The sequence below is a fragment of the Arvicanthis niloticus genome, chromosome 1 (assembly GCF_011762505.2).
Source record: "Arvicanthis niloticus isolate mArvNil1 chromosome 1, mArvNil1.pat.X, whole genome shotgun sequence".
In the NCBI taxonomy this organism is placed as follows: domain Eukaryota; kingdom Metazoa; phylum Chordata; class Mammalia; order Rodentia; family Muridae; genus Arvicanthis; species Arvicanthis niloticus.
The window spans coordinates 123,965,967-123,990,026 of NC_047658.1; the positions used below are offsets into that span (position 1 = coordinate 123,965,967).

At 41.0% G+C, this 24,060-nt stretch overlaps 1 protein-coding gene across 1 annotated transcript in view; it reads right to left on the bottom strand.

Moving 5' to 3' along the window:
- The window catches only part of Cep78 (centrosomal protein 78), a 31,758-nt gene extending 8,184 nt beyond the window's left edge, over window positions 1-23,574 (bottom strand). Inside the window, exons 1-11 of the mRNA XM_034490083.1 lie at window positions 23,159-23,574; window positions 19,850-20,022; window positions 19,694-19,766; window positions 18,659-18,762; window positions 16,299-16,473; window positions 10,713-10,826; window positions 9,316-9,380; window positions 8,950-9,061; window positions 3,833-3,968; window positions 3,449-3,494; window positions 2,075-2,203 (exon numbers count right to left, since the gene is read on the bottom strand). Of these exons, the coding sequence (XP_034345974.1) occupies window positions 2,075-2,203; window positions 3,449-3,494; window positions 3,833-3,968; window positions 8,950-9,061; window positions 9,316-9,380; window positions 10,713-10,826; window positions 16,299-16,473; window positions 18,659-18,762; window positions 19,694-19,766; window positions 19,850-20,022; window positions 23,159-23,426 (1,395 nt within the window). The 5' untranslated portion in view covers window positions 23,427-23,574. The remainder of the gene's footprint in view (window positions 1-2,074; window positions 2,204-3,448; window positions 3,495-3,832; window positions 3,969-8,949; window positions 9,062-9,315; window positions 9,381-10,712; window positions 10,827-16,298; window positions 16,474-18,658; window positions 18,763-19,693; window positions 19,767-19,849; window positions 20,023-23,158) is intronic.
- Window positions 23,575-24,060: the final 486 nt, after the last annotated feature.

The following is a 24,060-nucleotide window of genomic DNA, read 5'->3' on the forward strand; positions in this document are numbered from 1 at the left end:
TGTGGGCTTACACGGTTTAGTTGATTCTCAAAGTGAATATACACTAAGAGGGTCCTCAACGCAACTCAAGTAAGAAACTCTCTAGTTGCAGTTCCTAGCCTTGGTCTTCCTCAGTGACTACAGACACTTTTGATGAATTGTCTCCTGTCACAGTCACAGACCAGTAATAGAAAGCTTGTCTATCATGAATAAAGTGCAGTCTCTAGCATTTAAACAATCAGAAGGAAAACAAAACAGAACAACCTCATAAAACTGATCAAGCTCTCTCGATGGAGAAGGAAACCAATCCAACGCCTAGAAAACAATGCTGAGGGCTCAATGCTCCTCTGCACCTTAGCAACAAACGGCTCGGGCTCTGTACAACCAAGACGACCAGCGTTCCCACGTGGTCCACACAGGTTCTCTCCTAAAGTCTGTACTTTTCTAAGTGATTACTTCAAGACTTCTCTATATAAGCCTTGTGAATTTTAATTAAAACAGAAAAGCAGCTGTGGCATGTATCCTCAGGGCATGTGCAATGCTTGGGGCTAAACCTAAGGCCTTACATGCTGGCTAGGAAACTGGTTTGCCATTGAAGCTGTATCCTATAGCGGGCTTTAAATAAAATAAATGAAATATGTGACTGTCCTTCAACCATTAATGACATTTTGAGAAGGTACCATGTGGGAACTAGAAATCTGAGCCCTAACCACACACAAACCAGGTGGACCTTGATTATGGACGTCCTTGCTCTCAGAAATGTGAAAATCAAATTTCTGCTGTTTTAAGCCAATAAATAAACAAACAAAAACGGATGAATAGCCATTTCTGGATTTGTAAGTTCTATACCAAGGCAGACCAAGTTCTAAGCAGTCACTGTGGGGCTGTAGTGTGGCTCAGTCATAGCACGCATGTTGAACAGTATGAGGTTTTAAGTTCAAACGCAGGTCCTAGCTGCTTCCCCTAATTACATGTGAATCATATAACCCACAAGAAAAGGCAAGTTCTCCCAGAACTTAGTACAAATCAGCTCTGCTTTAACGTCCAAATAAACCTCATGTTTAAGGTACAAAAATCTGCTAAGTAAGCTAATTTTCTTTTTTGCTTACTTAAACAGAAAAATGAAATAACATTAGATGCCCAGTTTTAAAATAAAGTATAGCTTCTTCATTTTTTAAAATTGTGAAAGGGTAGTATCAGTAGCAAAAGTTTTTCAAAGCCAGGGGTGGTAGCTTACATAGGAGGCTAGGAGAAGACCAGGAACCCAAGGCCAGTCTGAGGTGCAATGACTTTAAGGACAACTTAAGCTATGTAAGACTCTATCTTAAAACAAAAGAACCCTTTTCCAATTTTACTTTTACTAAAAACAAAGTTATATTTCAATCATGATAAAAGTTCAATTAGCACTATCATCAATTTGCTGGCCTTTCATATCACCGTGCTGTACTCAAGAGTTTTAGCCCAGTCAAAGGCAGGCCACACATGCATAAGGACCTAAGGTGACCCTCAGAGCATGGGAAGAAGCAGGGTGTGGTGTGGACACTCACAGTCTCAGCACCCCAGAAGAAGTGGGCAGAGCACTAGCCAGGCAGACAAGCCTAACTGGCAGATTCTGAACCAATGAAAGACGTTATCTTAAAACCAAACAACAAACCCAGTGTGGATGACAAGTGAGGAACGACAGCTAAGGCTGTCCTCAGGCCTCCACATGCATATCTAAGGAGCACATGTATAGGTACACACACACACACACACACACACACACACACACACACAGAACACTGAATCAGTGGACTATGTGTCAGTACTCAAGTTCCTTAAGTTTATTTTATGGTCATTAAAGTTCTCACTACAGCTAAAATTCTGATTCTAAAAAGAGGAGATATTGGTGCCATGTTTTATTTTGCAGAGTATGCATACTCTCATCTTGCCTTGTTCTGCACCACTGAGGAGAGTAAGAGTTACAAGAGAGGGGCAAACAGGGCTCCAGTGAGCTGCCTGGGTTTGTTTCAATCAAGCTTCACCACGAGAAGCGATTGCACTTTGAAATGGTGTTTGCAATGGTCTCTGTACCTTGAAAGGAGGAGCTGTGTACCTGTAATGTTTCTTGTCTGACGCTGGTTTTCTGAGGCACTTCATGGACACTTTCTGAAGAATCTTCAGTCTCGTCACTTTCTGAGGACGAAGGACTTTCTACTGTCACAGTCACAGGGAAATCTGATTGCTTAAATAAACAGGACATGACTTATTAATACTATAAGCCAAATACAAAACACCAGAGGACACCTAATCAAATCGATCTCTAAAATATCAAGTGATTTTCTATAAATGCATCTCACTGTTGCTTAGCCCAAAACAATCAGTGACAGAAAAATGCCACTAACTTATTCTTGCTGTTAACTACAAAACCACGAACGACACATGGCTGATTACTGCTTGGCATTGCACATATTTGCTAAGTTCCTCTTAGATGAATCAAGTGGGGAGCCAAAATAAACACTTCTTTTTCAGGTCAACTTTTGTAACACAGATGATAAATTTATTCTCTACTATGAGACATAAAGAGTGCAGAAGTATAATTCTTAGGAGGAAAAGAATGAACAGAATATAAAGTCAGTAAGTGTAATTAATAAATACTAGAATGGTTTTAAAAATTAAATCACATCCATATACACAACTGAAAGCAGCCCACCTCATCTTCTCTTCATCCTACAGCCTGAACTAGTGTACGAACAGTCTGATTCTCCTGTCAAGCTAAGATAAGGTTTCCCTTTAGCTAAAAACTGATGTGGTCGTAACACTACTGAAAATGTACAGACTGAGCCAGTGCAGGAACAACTCTGCAGGATAAGCAAATCCTCCATGACAGAACAAGATGGCATCCTAACACCTCCGTGTGTAGAGTATAGTGCTGACACGCAGGGTGGTACATTAGATGGTCTCTTCCTACTCTTTAGAGATCTGTGGCCTCCATGAACAACTAACTACAGGAGGATACAGGAGTCTGGCAGAATTAGCCTGCTCCAGATCTGAGCCAGTGGGATAGGAATTGTTTGTAGCCCTAAGTTTAACATGTAGAGTGAGTGAGAGAGAGAGAGAGAGAGAGAGAGAGAGAGAGAGAGAGAGAGAGAGAGAATGTATATAACATATACCTGTACCCAAAACAACATTCCTTAAAAATTGGGACATGTTTTAGTGATGAGTTCTGTAATGGTAAGAAACAATTGGTCAAACCAACTGTGAGCATCAGCTTGTATGTTGCCTGGAGAAATGGGGTATCTATGGATGAAACAAGACCTCCCCAGTGTGTGGCATATGCATAGAAGGTACAATGCCCTGTACCATGGCACTGGGACAGGAATCAGGAGACTTTAAATTTATTTATTTCAGGAAGGGAAATCCATTTTACAAAGCTCCTTTCAGATGACCTACTGTAATCCCTTATGTTAGAAATATGACAAATACATACCTTCAGGTGATTAGATAGATCACGAGTTTTGATTACTGAAGAACTCCTAAAAAGATATCAACAAATTAAGTTACATTTTGATGTATGCACACTAAAGGATCAAAACTTATTTGTATTATGTACACCATTCATATAGAACCAGAGTACTAAATACCTCAATAAGCTATGAAAAAAAACCAGACTGAGCAGAATGGCTGACAGGTTACTTGTACACATTCAGCTCCAGGGATCCACAATATTTTGTTATCTTTCCTTAAGGCACTCTTTGGGCAGAGGCTGTGTGTGAGCCGGCCCCTTCCACTCCCAGAATCAATAGGAGAACTACACAATAGAAATTCCCAAATTACAGCTGTCAGGACTAAGGCACAGGAAAGAACACCTTACCTGCTTCTTTTTGCACGTTCTGCCGTGCGCCAGGGCAAGAAACCAGACGCTCCTGGAGGCAGAGGGTCGGGAGCGTAGCAGTCTTTACTGAGCCCGTGCTTTCTCCCATTACTCACAGGTTTCTTTGTAGCTAAACCTATGTTCAAGGAAGTGATTAAAGAAAACCAGGATGCACTAAAGGTCTACAGAGTACCATTCACACACTCCTAACAGAACACAAATGAACAACGGACTAGACACCAAAACCATCACAGTACGAGTAATTTATAAACTGCTTTTGGAACAGGTTTTCCCTAGGTAATTCAGGCTACACTTGAACTCACAACCCTCTGGCCTCTCCCTTATAAGTATGTGGATTACAGGAATACCTGCAAATGGGCTAAAGGTTGCTGAGTGGATGGTGTCCTCAATTTGATGGCTTTCAGTCCTCACATAAGTTTACACACACACACACACACACACACACACACAAAGAGAGAGAGAAAGGAGAACAAATGCAAAATTTATCAAAAAAAAAAAAAGGATAAAATGAGAGGCTTAAACATGAAATACATATAGCAGCTAAACCCATATATTAACAATTATAACAAATCTTCAAGTTCGCATTTAAGTTTTCGTCTCTGCTACCATTGAAAACAAATAACATAGGGTTACTACAATAGTTCTATTTCATCTCAGCCCAAGAGTTTTATGTCAGTCTTATGGTGAGATCCTGTTTTAAAGAAACCCAAAATATAATAAAAACAAAATGAAGTGGTTGCTGTGCTTATCTTTCTGGCCATGTTAGGACTTCAGCAGTGTTGGGCTGCCAGCTAAGAGGCTGCATATGCAGTAATATACAATATATTTATTTTAGAGCCAATTTTTAAAATATCTATTTTTATTTTATTTGAATTGGTGTTTTGCCTGCATGAATGTCTGTGTGAGGATCAGATCTTAGAGTTACAGATCTGCTACATAGGTGCTGGGAATTGAACTTAGGTGCTCTGGAAGTTCAGTCAGTGCTCTTAACCACGGAGCCATCTCTCCAGTCTCCTAAAGTTAATTTTTGTAAAATTACACTGATTTGTATATGTGTACTGTGGCAGACAGGTGACAACCAGAGGACAACTTGCAGGAGTCAGTAATCTCCTTCCACCACACGGGTCCTGAGAACTGATCTCAGGGCATCAGGATTGCTGGTAACAAACTGCCTTCACCCACTGGCCATCTCAGTGGCCCAAGACAGGTGTGTCACCACCACTCAGTCCTGTGCCATTTTCTGCATATATTAATGTTAAACATTACAGGAACTCTGACCATCCTGTGCTGTTGCATTTTTCACTTTATTACTATTATTTTTTATGCCAGAATCTCACGTAGCCTCAAACTTGCTTATACCTGAAGATCTCCTTGAACTTCTGATTCTCATGCCCCTACCATTCAAGTACTTCCATTTTTTAAGTTAATTATCTTCACAGAACAAACAATTCAGTCTATGGTAGTAGACCACATATGACCTCCTATAGGCATTTATCATTTTTTTGATTTTTCAGAAAATCTTAGCTTTTGTGTGTGTGTGGGGGGGGGGATTGTTTTTCAAGACAGGGTTTCTCTGTGTATCTTTGGCTGTCCTAGAACTTAATCAGTAGATCAGGCTGGCCTCAAACTCAGAAATCCACCTGCCTATGCCTCCCCAGTGCTGGAATTAAAGAAATGCTACCACCATCTGGCTATGTTAAAATATTTTTAATTATGACAAAAATAATTGGTATGTATCGTGTTAAAAAATGTAGTTGTATCATCTTCTTGAACACATACTCCCAACAAAACTTACACAATAACATATAAGCTCTGTCCTCACTAAACTCTACACAGGAGACGATGGCCAGCTGACCTCCGTGCTTCCAGACAACTGAGACAAACAGCAAAAGAGCCAAGAAATAAAGTTCCTCTTCCTCAGCGCGCTGTGAACTGCAGCACAGCTCCTCTCTCCGGCAGCACTAACAAGCAGATACTTGCTCTTCTAATTGTGAAATGCCTGGCCACAGGTCACAACTAAAGCCACACCAAGACATATTGCATAGCCTTTTCTTCATTTTATAATATTGTATCAAGCACCAACTGAAATACTTCGAATAATACTTACAATATAAACTTTAGGTAACAACACGATACCTAAACCCCCAGTTACACACTATTTCCTGTTACACACTATTACTGCTGCTCTGAACTTGAAGCTGCAGACCACTTCCTCTTGACACAGCAAGCAATCAACTGCTGTTCAGGACACTCATCACTATTTACTACAAATCAACTGCTTAAGGAAAATGTTCTTCTTTTTTGAAAGTTTATATGGCATAGAAAGTCACCAAAAACATATTTCTGGAAGTGGCTGATAATAAACATTTTGTTTCTTCTATTTTAGTCTTTATGGTTTCAATATATATATATGTACATACACACACACACACACACACACACACATACATACACATACACAGATATATGTATATATACATATGCATGTATATATATATGTATGTACATACATGTGCACATGTACATGTATACATATATATGTGTGTATATATATGTATATATGTGTATATGTGTGTCTGTGTATGTGTGCGGGTGTGTATCCCTTTCTTATTAGACCTGGATTTGTTCCATGCTGTCATTCTTTCTTATCACAAAAAAGTTCTGTGTGCTAAAGGTAATGTGTTCTAAGGTTGGACTATACCTCAGCTGTTAAGAGTGCTAGCATTTATGAGAGCCTGAGTTTCATCCTTACTCATCACCATGAAATTCTGGACATCGTGGTACTTGTCTGTCACCTCAACATTCGGAGGTAAAAACAGGAGGATTTAAAGTTTAAGACCATCTGGGGCTACACAGTGAATTCAAAACTATCCTGGGCCAAGACTAAGAGCGTTTTAGAAAATAAGTTACTGCAAAGTTAGTGCCTATAACCCCAGCACTTAGCAGGCATACGCAGGAGAGTCATGGCAAATTCAAAGCCAGCCAGAGGAAGGCCTGATCTCAAAAAAAAAAAAAAAAAAAAAAAAAGTTAAAAAACTTTTTAGAAACACAAAAATATCAGAGCCAAATTACATAAAATGTGCATTTCGAAGAATCTCAAGTTTATCGTACAAACATTAGTTTTCATCATGTTTTCTCATTTATTATATGACTGTACTACAGTGTGTGTGTGTGTGTGTGTGACTGTGTGAATGCTCATGCTTGCACAGGTCCAGAACAACTTGTAGGAGTTGGCTCTAGCCTTCTACCATGTGGGTTCTGAGGGTGGTGCTCAGCCTGAAGGCAGGTGCCTTTACCTACATGCTAATCCTTGCATGTTACTGTTATAAAAAGAACCTTTCCACTTGTACCCAGTCAAAAACTAATAGCCTAAATTTTGGATTACCTAATACTTAGAAGTGTATTTATGTATTGTAACACATACTAAAGGACTGTGTTGGCTAGTTTTATGTCAGCTTAAAACAGCCAAAGTCATTTGGGAAGAGATAACTTCAACTGAGAAAATGTCCCCACCAGAATGGCCTATGGGCCATTTTCTTAAATGAAGGTTGATGGACTATGGGTGGTGCTACCCCAAAACAAGTGTTCCTGGGGCATCTGGGAAAACAGGATGTGTAGGGAGTTGGTCTGGTGCTGCTATGTATTTGAATGCTAAACATTTGCCCCAAGATCTGGTTGCCCCCTGCGAGCAGATCCTCAGGGACACCAAATAATGCTATGGAAACCTTTCTCCCCAAGTTATCCCTGATTGCTTAATAAAGATGACTACCACCTTGGCTGGGCAGAGAAAAGCGGGCAGAGAAAAGGTTTCCTGGGCTTGAGGTCTCACATAGGGACAAGGAAGAGAGTGAGAGAGAAGAAGGAAGAGGTCGCCATAGGGTAGCATGGATCATGAGCACATGCCCACAAGGCCTGGCCTGATGAAGCAGGAGCAGCCCAAAAGAAACATGGCAAATGATATCTCGAGGTTGCTGACAGGGAAACAGACAAAATAACATGGAAGGTTGAAATGTGCCCAGATCTAGTACTCTAAAGCTTATTATAAATCTAAAGGTCCCTGCATCCTTCATTTGGGAACTAATTGATCTGAAGTGGGATAGAAACACCTACTAGATATTTAAAGGCAACAAGGGGGTAAAGCTAACCTCCATAGTAATAACCACTGCAAAAATGAGCAAGCCAGTAAGCAGCCCTCCCCCATGTCCCCAGCATCAGCTCCTGCTTCCATGTTCCTGTCTTGGGTTCCTAGCCTTACTGCCCTGGATGACAGACTGTGACATGGAAGTGCAAATTGAAATAAACCCCCTCCTCCTCCGGCTGCTTTTGGTCATGCTGCTTTGTCACACAACAGAAACCTTAACTAGGACAAAAATGTTTTTCTAGCTGGGCATGGTACTGTTTACCTGCACCACAACTACTCAGAAGTTTGAGATAAAACAACCTCAAGTCCCAGGTCAATCTGGGCAACACAGCAAGAACAACTCTCAAAAAAAGCAAGGAACATTTTCCTAAAATGTTCCAGCTCTGGATCAAAAAGCTTGTCCTCAGCACTGTTTTATATTCAGTGGTAGGGCACTTGCCTCCCATGCACGAGACCCTGGGTTCAATTCCCAGCACTGTTTGCTAAGTAAGCCTGCATCAGAGAGCATTACAAATCTCAACTGTAAATTATGAAGAATAATCATCATTCAGAAAACAGTCAACATGATGAATATTTTATATGTTAAAAAACAAACAATTGTTAATTTAAAAAACAGTAATGCTTATAATCCTTCCAAAGGATTCATTTACTATTTCTACCAGCCATGAATTTTCATAACCTGGATTAGAATAATTATTCTAATAATAGAATAATAATCATTCTAATAATAGAATAATAATTATTCTAATAATAGAATAATAATAATAATAATAATAATAATAATAATAATAATAATAATAATAATAATAATAATAGAATAATTAGTCTAGGCCCCAGAATATACTGTAATCAGCATTGGTTATTACCCAAGAGATGAGACCTTAGTATTAACATACTAACACATGGTAGGTGCAAGTGTTGGTGACATAAAAAGCAAAGACAGACAGTCAGTTACCAATTCTAATGGTAGCTTTTCCTTTCCGACTGCTTCCTAGAACAATTGTTTTCTTTTTCTGCTTAGCGGTTTTGGACGGGTCCTTCAAAGATGGGGACGTTACCCACTGGTACTGGAAGAGAGAGACAGGTGACATCAGCTACAAATAACAGGACTTGACTGGAGCTGGACATGACAAAAATATTCTATACTTAATAATAAAGCTTTGCGATTTTCAGTTCTTGGATCCCAAATTGAATGATACATTTTAAAAAACAGAAAAGTCACCTGATTTTACTTTAGATAGCAAAAAATATCAACAATTTTACTAAAAGCAGAAGAAACAGTAAACAGAAATTCTGCCTACAAGACTGACAGAAGCCATACCTCTGAATTTGCACTCCTTCCATTCTGGAGAACCTTTTTGATAACTGCTTTCATCATAGAATGATCTGAAGTAGAAGAAAGTGAGACTGTTCAAGGTATACCCCCGTGACTGACTGCCTACTTACAAACAGAAGCCAGCTAACCACTGCTTTCCCATACAACTAAACAAACTCATGCTTCTGCTTCTGAATGCTCTTCTTCCTCACAAGCTTAGTGTATTGTAATACTTTCCCATCATCCACCAGTACTTTAGGTCTGAAGTGGCTCTGGAATCCTTGCATAGAAAGTTAAAGATTGTACTATCCCAATATCACACCCCCAAAAAGGCAACTAACTAGCACAGCCAAACCTAAGTCAGGACACCGCTTCAACAGTGCTCCACTCCCAGCCCCTCTTAATACTGCTACCACCACCGGCTTGGCCCTATGTGCTAGCCTCCTAACTGGTCCCTTCTCTTCTCCCTGGCTCCAGCACTATACTCCACATGAAGGTCATCTGACTGAAAGACTACTCAGATTATGCCTTTGTCTATGTCAGCTCACTTAGCTTTGTTCTTACCTGGCAGAGAAGATCTTACACTATCAAGTCCCTGGCTCCTGTTTTACCACACAGCACAAGATTTATTTACTATTTGTTATTTTTTGCTTATGTTTTTTGGTTTTTCTGTCTGGACACAATGTACATGCAGCAGATGCCCATGGAGGGAAGAAGAGGGCACTGGATCCATGGAACTGGAGTTACAGGTGGCTGTAAGTAGTTTGATGTGGGAGCTTGGGAACCAAGCCTGGGTCACTGCAACTGTACTAAATGCTCTAACCACTGAGCCATCTCTTCAGCCCCCGCCTTGTTTTTCCCTTAAATCCTCTATCCCTCCTGCCATCTTGTATCTATAGATCTATATATGCTCTTCACTCAGCTGTCTACTCAAGTGTCAGTTCTCCAGTGAGTCCCCCATCTATCTTATTAAATTCTTTTTGCACTGTCTACTATTAAAAGTCATTATCAACTTACATATTTACATTTGAACTCTCTTATTGATGGACAGCAAGACTCTGGCTGGTACACTGTTATATACTTAGTATCTGAACCAGTGGTTAGACTCATACAAAACCTAAAATTTCTTTACAAATTAGCAAACAAATGAAACTTTCTTCCCAAGAGTCAGAGATTCAGATGGACATGAGGGAGTGCTCTGAGGTACCAGTCTGTTCATCCAGGCTCACTGGAATCAGTAGCCACCTGAACACCCGAACAACCCAGGTACAACGCATTTAAAACAATAAAGTAGCTGCTAAAACCACAAAGTTATAAAACGAGAAAAAAATACATCAAGTTTTTAAAAGTTCCAATACATGTTGTAAGCCATTTGTCAGTTAATTTTTAAACAGACAACATACCAATAAGTGGGTTTTTCCTTATATCCAGAACGACCAGGGTTCTGTTGGTTTCCAGAGCCTCTAGTAAAGCCTTGGCCCCTTCACTGGTGAGGCCGCACTGCTGCAGGTCAAGTGCTTTTGAAGAAAGACAACAGGTCACTTCCTGACTCCACACAGTGTAACAGACAATTCTCACTCATGCTTAGGATATTCCTGAACAAAACTAGTCAAGGCAGTTTTAAATCTTGGGTATTAAAAAAAGTCAGAAAAGCATGTGCATAGATAATAGTAATAATAATAATAAGCCTCTTTTACAATGTGCTGCAGTGACCTCACCCCACTTACATGCACAAAAAGTAACTCCCCACAATATGAGAGAATATCACACATAAGTATCAGTTCATGATGCTGAGGGCAGTGTAAACACTGAACTTAGTTCTTGGGCTCACAATCCTGACCTCCAAAGGAATCTCAGAAAACTATCTTTTAATAAACAGAGTGCTGGAAAAATGGCTAGGAGCATCCCTGCTCTTCCAGAGGACCTGGGTTCCATTCCCAACGCCTACATAGCAGCTCATAAGAGTAACTCCAGTCTCAGGAGACCTAGTATTCTTTTCTGGCCTCTGTGGGCAGTAGGTATGACTATGGTACACAGACATACATATAGAGGAAACATCATATACATTAAGTAGAAGAATGCCTACCCTGACTTCCATTTATGAAGGACTGTAAGCTATATAAATAAACAAACTAAAAACTTTCTTCCCCAAGTTGTATTGGTAAGTGTGGTGGTTGGAGTAAGAATGGCCCCCATAGGCTCATATATTTGAATGCTTGGTTACCAGGAAGAGGTGTGGCCTTGAGTATGTGGCCTTGTGTGTGTGTAGGGTCGGGGGCAGAGGGGAGTGTGTGGCTGGTGGTAGGCTTCAAGGTTTCAAAAGCCCTGCCAGGCCCAGCCTTTCTACCCCTGCTGCCTGCAGATCAGGATGTAGAACTCTCAGCTATTGCTCCAGCACCATGTCTGCCTGTGTGCATCCATGCTCCCCGCCATGCTGACAACAGACTAAACCTCTGACCTGTAAGCAAGTTCCAAACAAAATGCCTTCTTTTGTCAGAGTGCCCTTGGTCACAGTGTCTCTTCACAGTGACTAAGTCAGTAAGTTTTCTATCACAGTAGTAGAAAGCAGACTAGGCTAAGAAATGGAAACAAGGGCACCCTTGCACAAGCAGGGAGAGAGCCGGTCTAAATCTGAGCTGCCAGTGCCCGACTCTGGACTTCCAAGGCGCCAGAGCCAGGAAAAACAAACCCTGTTGTTTAAGCCACCAGTCTGTAGCAATCTATAACAGCCCAAACTAAGGCACCTCTCAACACAAAAGATACAAGCAACTAACTGAGCTATTAATAGCCATAAATTTCACGAGAACATCAAATGAACACCAACTATGGCGATGGAACCCAGGGCAGCAAGAAAGCTCATTTTACAGAGTTTGGTAAACTGAAATATGTGCACCATACTATAGACACATATTCAGGATTTCAATGGGCAACTGCCTTGGCATCAGAAAAGGCTGATTCTGTAATTACACATCTGTTAGAAGTCATGGCCATTATGGGAATACCCATACAAATTAAAACAGACAATGGTCCAGCATATACCTCTAATAAGATGGAGAAGTTTTTTACATATTATAATATAAAACATGTTACAGGCATATCACATAATCCTACAGGACAAGCAGTTGTGGAGAGATCTAATCAAACTCTAAAGGAGATGCTTAATAGGCAAAAGGGATCAATAAGAACCCCCAAAGATAGATTACATAGTACTTTATTAACTCTAAATTTTTTAAATGCTAATGAACAAAACACCACAGCTGCTGAGAGACATTGGATGGTGGAAAAAACTTCTGAACTAAATCAACCTGTTTATATTAAGGATATTATGACATCAGAATGGAAAGTGGGAAATGTGTTACGCTGGGGGAGAGGTTATGCTTATGTTTCCACAGGAAAAGAAAAGCTGTGGGTTCCTTCCAAGTTGATAAAGATCAGAAATGACAAAGGGAGACCCCCTGAAGCACTAGTCGACACAGAAGAAAAGGGAGACTAACTCAAGCAACCAAATGGGTGATGTATATATGGTGTTATGTCTCTTATATGGACTTAACTGGCTGGGACTAAAATGTCAATACAAAACCAAGAACATTTAATTGGGTAATAATTTCTCATGACTTAATACATGCCATCCTTTATGAGAGCATGTATATAAGTTATATTATAGTTTGATTAAGTGATCAAACTAACCTGAAGAGGGCAGTGGCCTTTCTTTATTGATCTTCATTGACAAAGCTGTGTTCCACGTGAATGTTTTTATAAAACTACCTGTTGCTTTTAAGTTTTATATGCTATAGGATGAAAGAAGAGAAACTCAGCCCTAGCATGATTTATACTCGGGGATGCTGAGTCTCTGGGACCTCCTATTCCAGCTTCGTGCTTGATTCTACTGCAACTGCATTGAAGCTGCTTCTTTTAAGAACTTGCTTCCAGAACTTTTCCAGAACAGCTAGCTTGCCTGTCCAGCCTTTCTGACTGTAACAGTTATGGTGTCAGCTAAACTATGAACTTTCTCAGTACATAGAGACTTCAAGGCAAATGATGCCAGCTATCTCTCCTTTGACTAAGCCAATTTTCCTGTTTCCCTTTGGGCCCCCAGATGGGAATTCTTCGCCCCAATTCAGCTAGAAGCAGACAAAAGGAGATCATCGCCCCAGTTCCTTATGTTGGGGTGGATGGTTCTGGTTACTTTGTAAATTATACATGTGTTGTAATTTAAGGAATACTTTACAAATGTAGCTTCAGACAGGAAGGGAATTAGAGAGCTAAATCTCAGGAATTAAGTGGGATTAATATTTTACTCTTATATAGGCATTGTGCCTGTATAACTCATTTAGAAATACAAAGCTTAGACCCAGTTTTAAAAATATATATATTATATATAATATATATAATATATAATTATATTATATATATTATATATATTATATGTTATATATATTATATATACTATATTATATATAATTATATATATTATATATTATATATATAATATATATTATATATTATATATATAATATATATTATATATTAGCTATATCTTACATTGGTAAGAAATCTTTATGATAGTTACAAGTTTGAAATTATAATCTCTTACATTGATATGGAATTTATTTTATACAAATTTAGGGTTTTCACTGGTGTGAGTTTCTTATTAATACAAAAGTGGGATTAATATATTACTCTCATGTAGGCATTGTGCCTATATATCTTATTTAGAAATATAAGGCTTAGACCCAGTCCTTTGTAATCAAAAAAAAAAAAAAAAAAAAAAAAACCACTTGATTTGAGATGGTTGGCTTGTGAATCAGAGGCCTATGGTAATTGCATAGCTCATTGCTTACTGTTAGGATGTTTTCTAGATTTTAATTAGAAATAGTGGAAAGGAATTAACAGACAACTGTTCAGATTGCCTTACATAGTTGATTTTCAAAAATGTCAGAAATCCATAGAATTGATGTTACAAACATTCTTATATAAACATTTATTTTATTGGAGACCTATCTGATCCTGACAGTTTCCCAGTCTTGGATTCTAAGAAGAAATTGAGCATCTTTGGAGTTACACCAGTTGTGGTATGACAGCCACTAGGCAAGAATTGCCTCTTTTCATCTACAGACAAAATATTGTGCAAAAAAGAAACACACTTGCAGAATAGTCGACTGATTATATCTGCCAAGACAGAGTGATCAGCCCTTAGTAATTCTGCATTACTAGGTCTGTCAGATGATTCCTGGGCCAGAAGGCCCAGAAGACCAGATGCTCCAATGTTTTGAAATAAGGAACTGTCTAGATGTTCAGTGGTCTATTTAAATTGGTTGAGTTTTAGAAGCCACGCTTTGTGCTTCCCATATCTTTATTTAACTGAGTCATTCTGGATTTCTGATGGGGTTGAAGATTTATAATCTCACAGCAGACCCAGGCTATTTACTTTGAGAGGATGGTTTTCAGATGCTATTCATTCTGAAGACAGGACATAAGCCAGGTTCAGAACTAAGTTTTTTTTTTAATTGAGAGAGATGGCAAGGTTCTATTTAGTTAGCAAAAATGATGGACTGGGTATTAGGTTTATCTTGTTCTTTAACAATCACAACATGGTAATATAGTTAGAGTTCAATTAATATGTGAAAAAAATTTTTTTTATTGGACAAAAAGGGGGAAATGTGGTGGATAGCCCTAGCCTCTTGTTGTCATGGTAATTCCACTCCTGGGAGGGGCTGTGAAGGAGGAGCGAATCTTGTAAACCTTCTGTCCAATCAAATTTGTTAAATAAAGGCTACAGCCAGTGATTGGGCAGTGGAAGAGGAGTGGGAGGAGCCAGAGGCAGGGAAAGGGGATAAGAGGAAGCGAGCCGTGGGAGCAGGGGTTGGCAGTTGGTGGAAGCAGAGGAGTTGGCAGTTGGTGGAAGGAGAGAAGACGAAGAAGACCTTGACCTAGGAAACCACAAGTTGATAAGAGCTCTCTTAGCCGGGGAATAGTGTAGTTTAATGGTAAATCTGCCCAATCTAGACATGCAGCATTCATTTGGTATTTATTGACTTGTGTCTTTTCTTCTATGGACTTCCTATGGGCAAGAGATTTACCGCAACAAACTATGGCGATGGAACCCAGGGCAGCAAGAAAGCTCAGCCTGTAAAGGTACTTGCTACCAAGACAGACCACTCAAGTTTCAGCCTTGGAACCCACATGGTTGAAGAAGGGAACCAATGTTAGCAAGTTGTCCTCTGTCTTCCACATGTGTACTATGGCACACAAACTCGGAACCACACCCACACCCAAAGTAAATAAACAAATGTTTGTTTTTAAAATCTTAAAATTAAAACAGCAATCAGGTATGCTAGAGTATACCTTTTATCCCAGCTCTAAGAGGGCAAAGGCAAGTTCTGGGAGTTCTAGACTAGCCTGCACTACACAACAAGTTCCAAACTAGCTAGGGATACCTAGTTAGACTCTGTCTAGAAAGCAACAACAACACATACATGCATACATCATACATACATAAAATTATATACATTTTATAGCATATATATTAAAATAGTAATAAAGTATGGTTGTTGATTTATTTAATTAAGGAAAGATCATATAAAAAAATGCTTTAAAATGTGCATACAGTAAAAAAAATTGTGGTATTAAGAATAGCACTTAAGATGACCTATACTCTAGATAAGGCTGTACCGCTGAGCTCAGGACAACTAAGCACTAGATCAGATCGATCTCTTTCTCTCTCCCTCCCCCCACCCCCACACATACACACACACACACACACACACTCTTACCTATAAATAAAACCAGTGGCTATAAACTCTAAGGATACAGACAAATCTTTTTTTTTTTTTTAAAGGCTGAAAATATGTCTAATTGAACAGTAGAAACTTCTAGATGTTTTGATTACTGGTAACATTGTTTTCTATGGAGAATATATGTGACTTCAGGACAAAAGTACAATAAAAGCTGACAGAGAGTTTCCATTTTCCAAAGCTCATTTAACTTACCTCGAAGCCATAAATCCTCACTAAGAGAGTCTGCAAAAGCACTTGCACCTTGGTCACCAATGAGTGTGTTGCAATTCAGTGTGATGCGCCTTAAGCCAGCCATGCAGTCAAGATCGGGCCTCCTGTAGCGAAGACTCTCAGCCCAGGTTTCTTCATGCCTTCTCATGGTTTGATACTTCAAAAACAACAGCATGGAATCAGACACTGCAGAAGGAAACTAGGCAGAGCCGATTATACACCACACCCCGCTAAGTACAAACATGGTGGTAATCTGCCCTCAGAATATCTCATCACAGGGCTTGAGTTATGAGAACAGTCACAGGTGACAGCTGCTCAAGGTATGTAAAAAGACAAGTCATTAAAGTTTAAGAAATTTTATTTTCCTTTTCTGCCACATTAAAAAACTGGTTTAACATTACTACAGTTCTAAACTCTATCCTGTCCTCTAGTGGTCTCCATTGCAATTTAAATATTTAGCATGTATCATGATTATTAATAAGCTATATAAAGCCAAATAAATGTTTTACGTAGACCGAAATAACAAAATCCGTGTGTACATGTGTGTGTGTGCTTGCGTGATACTGAGGCTGTTCCTCATTATCCAGAACCATGGGCATGAGAAGTAAAGTGCTCTACTACTGAGTAGTCAGGCAACAAGTACAACTTTCAGATGATAAAAAGATACATTCAGAGGCTGTAACATCATATTTTAGCCCAATGGTTCACATATACTTTTTAGGACATACATACTTACCATCTTTAGTGTCCTAGAATATGCGAAGAGAGTCTGACATGCCTTAGGTAAAAATTATTTGATTTGTAATCACAGTTGTAGCCTCTAAGACTGTAACCAATTCTCTATATTCACCAGGGAAACTCTGCCCACCCGGGACACTGACACTACAAGGGAAAATAAAAGCCTTCCTGCTGGAACATGAAAAGAGCCAAGCAGCTGTGAAAGGGCACCAAAAGGAGTAATATTGCCGCCACTTTACAGAATGGCCACATCAAAGCAATAATTAACAGACACTGCACCGCTGTCTTAGGGAAGATAGCCCACGAGATCCTCAGAGTGAACAGGGACTTCACAGAGGTGAAGCAACTTGCCTATGGTCACAAGATATTAAATGGGTGAAGGCTAAACTAAAGCCACTAGCCTAGTATCCATACACGTGGCTGGGCTAGTGGTAAGGGCTATAACCCCAGCTACTCCTTAGGTTGAGGCAGGAACATTCCAGGTCCAGTGTCTGTCAGGGCTTCAGAGTAAGTTCATGGCCAGCCTAAGCAACTTACAGAGAACCAGTCTCAAAATAAAAAGTCAAAAGCACAGCTAGAATATAGCCCAGTGGTAGAACACTTGCCCAAAGTGTTGGCTTTAGTTTAATCCCCTGTAACCTCCCAACATACACACATACACATACACACACACACCACCACCACCACCACCACCACCACCACCACCAACAACAACAATGAAAACCTCACAAAATCTAATCACCATATCAGAAAACAGAGTCCATGCTCTTAACCATTATTTATCACAAGGGTCAGAGGTTTACTCTGTAAAGGTCCAAAAGTAAACATTTTCAGCTCCATGGGTCAGTTTCCTTTGCCAACTACTCAACTCTCCTGATGTAAGGCAAAAGTAGCCAGCTACCAAGCACACAGCTGGGCAGGTTTGTGGTCTTCAGAACCCTTACTTTCAACAAACATGTGATGGGCTATATTGGGTATATAGCTCTTAGTTCTATCTTTGATCTGTGCCATCACACTACAAAATCAAGGCAGCTGAGGTGACATACACCTCTAATCTAGTACTTGGGAGGCTGGAGGAAAAGGACCGAAGCAAGTCCCAGGCCAGCATGGCCGACACAAAGAGTCTGAGCACAGACTGGACCACAAAGCCACCACCCTGTCTCAACTTCACTAACCCCAAACAAACAAACAACAACAAAAACCTACAAAAAGGCTCATGTCAAAATGTTAAGGAACTTTAGTCCTAATGTAATAATTATTACAATTATAAAGACTGTATGAACTATTTTTATTGTTTATAAATTATGGTAGTTAAAAATGATGTTAATAATTGAAGACTGTAATAGTATAAAGTTTCTTCTGGTGCTACAATGTTTTCAACAACTAAAATAACAAGTATTATTCATGAAGTGTTATACTTTAAAGTCTTTTTTTTTTTTTTAAGATTAAATGTGTATCTTTAAGGATCAGAATCCCAAGCTAGGCAATGGTTACAACATGCAATAAAACTAAAATTGTAGTTTCTATACTGATAGACAAAAATTACTGCAACCCCACAGCAAAGTATTAATGTGCTTTAATCACAGCAGTCATTCAAAGGTCACCTTTAAGATTTTGGCCATATGACAGGCTCCTTGCCATGTCAGATTACATCCTGTGAAGTTGACGGTCTTGAGAGTGACAGAGTTCTTTATACCTTGACAAATAACTAAAAGAAAGAAAAAGACACACAGTAAGACCAAGTGCCTGCCAATGTGGTCAATCTCAGTTTACTTGCTGTCTTCAGGCTATGCCAGTTTAGACATGTATCCCTAAAGTCACTTTCTACAACCCTCCCAGATACTAACAGATTGGCTGTAGGAACAAACTATTATTCTAGATTACAGCAAAGGCTTAATTCCACTAACTTGCCAAAACTGAATACTTTAAATATTGCCTATTGATATATGAATATTGTAATTCCATTTTAAAGCTGGGCATAGTGGCACTTGAGAAACAGGACTCTGTGAGTTCAAGGCCAGCCTGATCTACATATTGAGTTCCAAGATAGCCGGAACTATACAGTAAAAACTTATCTCAGATAAATAAACAAGCATACAATTGCATCACAGCTGTTTTACTTGAAGATGGCTATGACTTAATGTTCTCTTTACATCATCCTTACTATTGCCCTTCTCACAAAGATTTTTTTCTTTTCTTTTGTTTTTTGTTTGTTTGTTTTTTGAAACAAGGTTTCTCTATGTAGCCCTAGCTGTCCTAGAACTTGTTCTACAGACCAGAATTGGCCTCAAACTCGAGACCCTCCTACCTCTACCTCCTGGGTAGTGGGATGAAAGGCATGTGTCACCACAACTGGCTCCCACCAATATTTCTTAAAGAAAAACCATAAACTATGAGCAAACACAAATAACAGAATACCAAAAACTACCAACTGTTTGTTTTATGGCATATCACGACCTTAGAGAGTTCAGAGAGTATTACACATGATAAGCTTTTCTGGTAGGAAGGGGCAGCATCTGAGCAAGCACAGGAAGGAGGCAGCTCAGGTGGAAGCAGCAGCCCCAAAAGGTAGACAGGGTTATCAGCAAACAGACAAACATGAGACCATCCTCACAGGACAAGGGTTAGACTTGACTCACTTTCTAAACCTCCATCTCCAATTGGACAGTTTGCAAGAGACAGGTGCACCAAAGAGGCTGATTTACTCAATCCCTTAAGAGAAAAAAGTAAAACATGTATTATTTCCCCACCAAAACAGGCTTTCAAATGTTGCAGGTCACATGAGCAAAGCTTACCTTTGTTAAACTAGTCAAATCTCTCTCTCTCAGAATCAGCCCATTTAGCTCCAGATTTCTCAGCACACCTGATACACTTAAGCAGCCTTTCAGAGCCTTACACAACTGGAAGCTCATGTCTTTGGACCTTATTGCAGGAACTCGATTCCTACAAACTCTGTGTGTATCAGCACCTAAAACAAATTCAGGAAATCAGTTATCAGCAAAATCAGTTATGTCAATCATACAATTTTAGTATAAAAACTCCTCAGTGCCAAAGCATGGAAATGAACCATGTCCTTAAAGAGAAATTTCACAGCCACGTGAGATACAGGAACACAAATCATACATGGTGTTGTTTCTTATGGAGGCAAAGAAGATGTACCTATGTTGTGGGAAAAAAAAAAAAATCCCAGTAACCCAGTAAAATCAAAACTCTAGAGGCTTATAATTTACAAGTGAGATTTGTATCAGTAAATTCTCACCCCACAAAACGCCCATACAATGAACTCAGAGCCAGGTGATACTGATATAAATTGCCCACCTAGATAAGACAAATTGTCCTGTAATTATCCATCCTTTATAAGATATTCTTAGCTACCTGTGGTTATTGAAAGCCACACGGACTCTGGATGTCTTCTCTTCCTCCATCTTCCTTCCTTTTCTTTCTCTCTGTGTCCTCTTCTCCCCCCCCCAACCTCTCTCTCTCTCTCTCTAAAAGCTCTGCCCACCTTCCTTTTCCAATCACAGGCTCTCACTTTATCTTGTGCCTTCCCTCATTTGCATCCTGCATACAGACATCAATCCACACACCTAGGGCTTCAAGAAAGCCCTCAATCTGCATATAGGAGAAAGAGAGAGGGAGAGGGAGTAGACTATGTGTGCAAAGGGATCCAAGCCTGACACCTGCTGGACAGTATAAATGCTACAGGTGTGAAAAGTGAGAAAGAAATTCAGAGGCTGAGCCAAGTCTGCAAGAGTCAGCTTTTAGAATACTTTTAGAGTGACAAGGACCAAAGCTACCACTGGTACAATATGGATGGTTAAAAAAAACATGCCCCAGTGTCGGGCCAATTAGACAAAGGGATGAACAGAGAGAGGCACACATAACCTGAATCACACAGGTAAAGGAGCCACAAACTGCAGCTAGGACTGAGTGCCGGTTCTGTGCCGAGTGAGACCATCTACACAGAGGGAAACTGAGTGCCGGTTCTGTTCCGAGTGAGACCATCTACACAGAGGGAAACTGAGTGCCGGTTCTGTGCCGAGTGAGACCATCTACACAGAGGGAAACTGGGTTCAGGAGCAGCAACGGCAGCCAGCAGCTTCTTCAATAGTACAATCAAAACAGCTGAGGGAGAAACAAGTGGTGTGTAGGTTATGAGACATGGAAGTGCCAAAAAGAATGCCTGAAGGGAAGTGGTCTCCTTATACTCGACATAAAATACTAGCATGATCAGGTAGGCTTGCCTTGATTCTAAGGCACCTTTCATCGTTCCTTAAATTTGGGCCATTACCATGACAGTCAGGGATTCTTCTGAGGTACAAACACTGTCCTTGAAGAAAGGATCACAGATGCTGCTTATGCCAGACCTCGCAAAGGGTCAGACTTTCAAACAGTCACATCTGGCCCCTAGCGAATCATACCTTCCCTTTCCAATAGTAACTTCCAGACACTCAACACACACACAACATGCTTTAATCCTAAGAATCCACAACAGGCTTGTTTCAATGGCTTTTTATATGTGTGAGAATTAAGAGTTTAAAATATGAAACTCAAACCCTAGGTTACTTCCAACACCTGTTTTCCTTTCATGATATCGCTCTTGGAAGGAAGGAAGGAAGGAAGGAAGGAAGGAAGGAAGGAAGGAAGGAAGGAAGGAAGGAAGGAAAGAAGGGAAACAAAGAAAAAGAAATTAGGAACTGAGATGGCCAAACTGATAAAGGTGCTTGCAGGGAAAAATGCTGAGTACCCAAATTTGGATCACCAGCAAGGTAAAGGCCTGTGTACAATCTGTGAAGGAACAAGAGATGATCCCTGGGGCAAACTAGCTAGCCAGACAAAGGAATCAGTAAGTCCCCAGAGTTCAGGGGAAAACAAAGAACCAAAAACCCTGCCTCAGTAAACAAACTGGAAAGCAATGGATGAAGACATTCAGGGTCAACCTCTAGACTCCATGCACACAACATGTGTATGTGTACATATGCAAACACACACATGTGTGTGCACACACATCCCACATACATATACACACTGACAACTACTTGCAAATCTAAAAAACAAAGAGAGTGTGAAAACTCAGCTGGAAAGATGACTCAGTAGTTAAGGACATTTGCTGCACAATCTTGGGGTCTGGAGTTCTGGATCCCAGGATCCATAAAAACTAGGCCTCAGGAGTAGGACTTCAGCAGGGAAGAGGGTGGAGTCAAGAGGGCATTTGGGGCTTGTTAGCTTCCAGCCAAGCTGAGAAAACATACCCTGTCTCAAAAAAAATGGGTGGAAAGCAATCAAAGGACACCCAACACCTCTTTCTGGTTTCTGAGTGTGCACATATGCCAATACTAAGATACACAAACTCACAAATACACAAATCAGTAAGGAACATACATACTGAATGGTAATTCTTTTTTGGCTGCTGAGCAGGTGTTCATGATTGACCATAGAAACACTACAAAGACTTGGCTTGGGAGTCATAAACAATTTAAATGAAAGGAACTTGCAAACACGTAATCTGCAAATAACCAGAGTCAAAAATAATAGTCTCTTGGGCTGGAGAGATGGCTCAGCGGTTGGGTATACTTGCTGTTCTTGCAAGGATTCGAGTTCGGTTCCCAGCATCCATATGGTGGTTCACATATAGTTTCCAGGGAGTCCAACCTCTTAGACCCTTTTCTGGACTCCGTAAGCACTGCACACACATAGTGCACATACACACACAAAGGCAAAACACACATATTTTTCAAAAAAAAAATCATAAAAGACGTCCCTGAAGATTTTTTGTTATACGTTTTTTCTTTCTATTTTTAATCTCCTCTTTTTCTGTATTAAACTTGCAATTACGAATGAGAGGGGTTTGTACATTTAAACTCCTAAATAGAAGAGAGGACGGGGACCATTCGCTAAATTATCCTGCATATTCCCCTTGAGGAGCATAGCTGGTCATCCTTGCTGTAGTAAGGGGCAGTCTCGAGTTCTACTCCTCAGCTGGACTACTCCTGACAACCGCCCGAGGCGGCAACCTGCAAGGGACGCGGCGGCAAAAACTCTTTTGTGGCTAGGTGGAGGCCACTTCGCAGGCTTCCGCTGTATCGGGCTCCCTCCCCTCGCACCTCCGGACTGTGGAACTGTATCCCCGAGCCACGGCTGGAAGGAGCTCTTGATGGCCACCAGCGGCAGGTCGCGATTCACCCTGAGCGTGCTGAGCAGCGGCGCCCAGTCCACCGCGCGCAGCCGGTCGGCATTGAAGTCCAGCACGCCGTCCCGCAGGCAGGCACGCACGGCGGGCAGCGGCACCGAGTCCTGCAGCGCGCACAGGTACTCGTAGTGCGAAAAGAAGTCGGCCGCGCAGTCGCGCCGGAGCTTCACAGAGTCGATCATGACCGGCAGCCCCGGGGACCTCCACCAGCCGCCGCGAGCAGCCTCCCGCCGCGCCCCGGGCGGTTGGCGCCCGCTCTGCCAGCTCTGCGAGCCGCCGCCGTTCTGGCCACCGGCGAACCCCCGCAGGCGGCGTGCGCACACCGCGCTGTGCGTCGGCGCGCTCGCTATGCGTCAGAGCGCAGGCCACGCCCACCAGAGCGCGCCAGGGCCACGGCGCGGTCCGCTGGAGCTGCTGGGGCGTGCAGATGCTCTGCTGCTCTGCAGTGAGGGCGCCACTGATGGGTACCGCAAATGAGGTACGATGGAGTGACGACCTGAGAATTGAGAAAGGGGGCTTGGCCTCGAGAAGATTCTTAGGAGCGCTCAACTGCTTATGCTTCCTAACCGAGAGAATTCACAAGAATTTCCCAACTCCTCTGCAAACCAGGAGCCTTCCTTCGTTGTTTTCTCTCTATATTGGGTTAGGCATTAACTTAGTATCCTCCACTGATGGTGGCGCTCTCGCTCGCTCTCTCTCTCTCTCTCTCTCTCTCTCTCTCTCTCTCTCCCTCCCTCCCTCCCTTCTCCCCTCCCCCTCTCCCCCTTTCCCCCTTCTCTCCTCTTCTCTTCTCTCCTCCTCCTCCTCCTCCTCCTC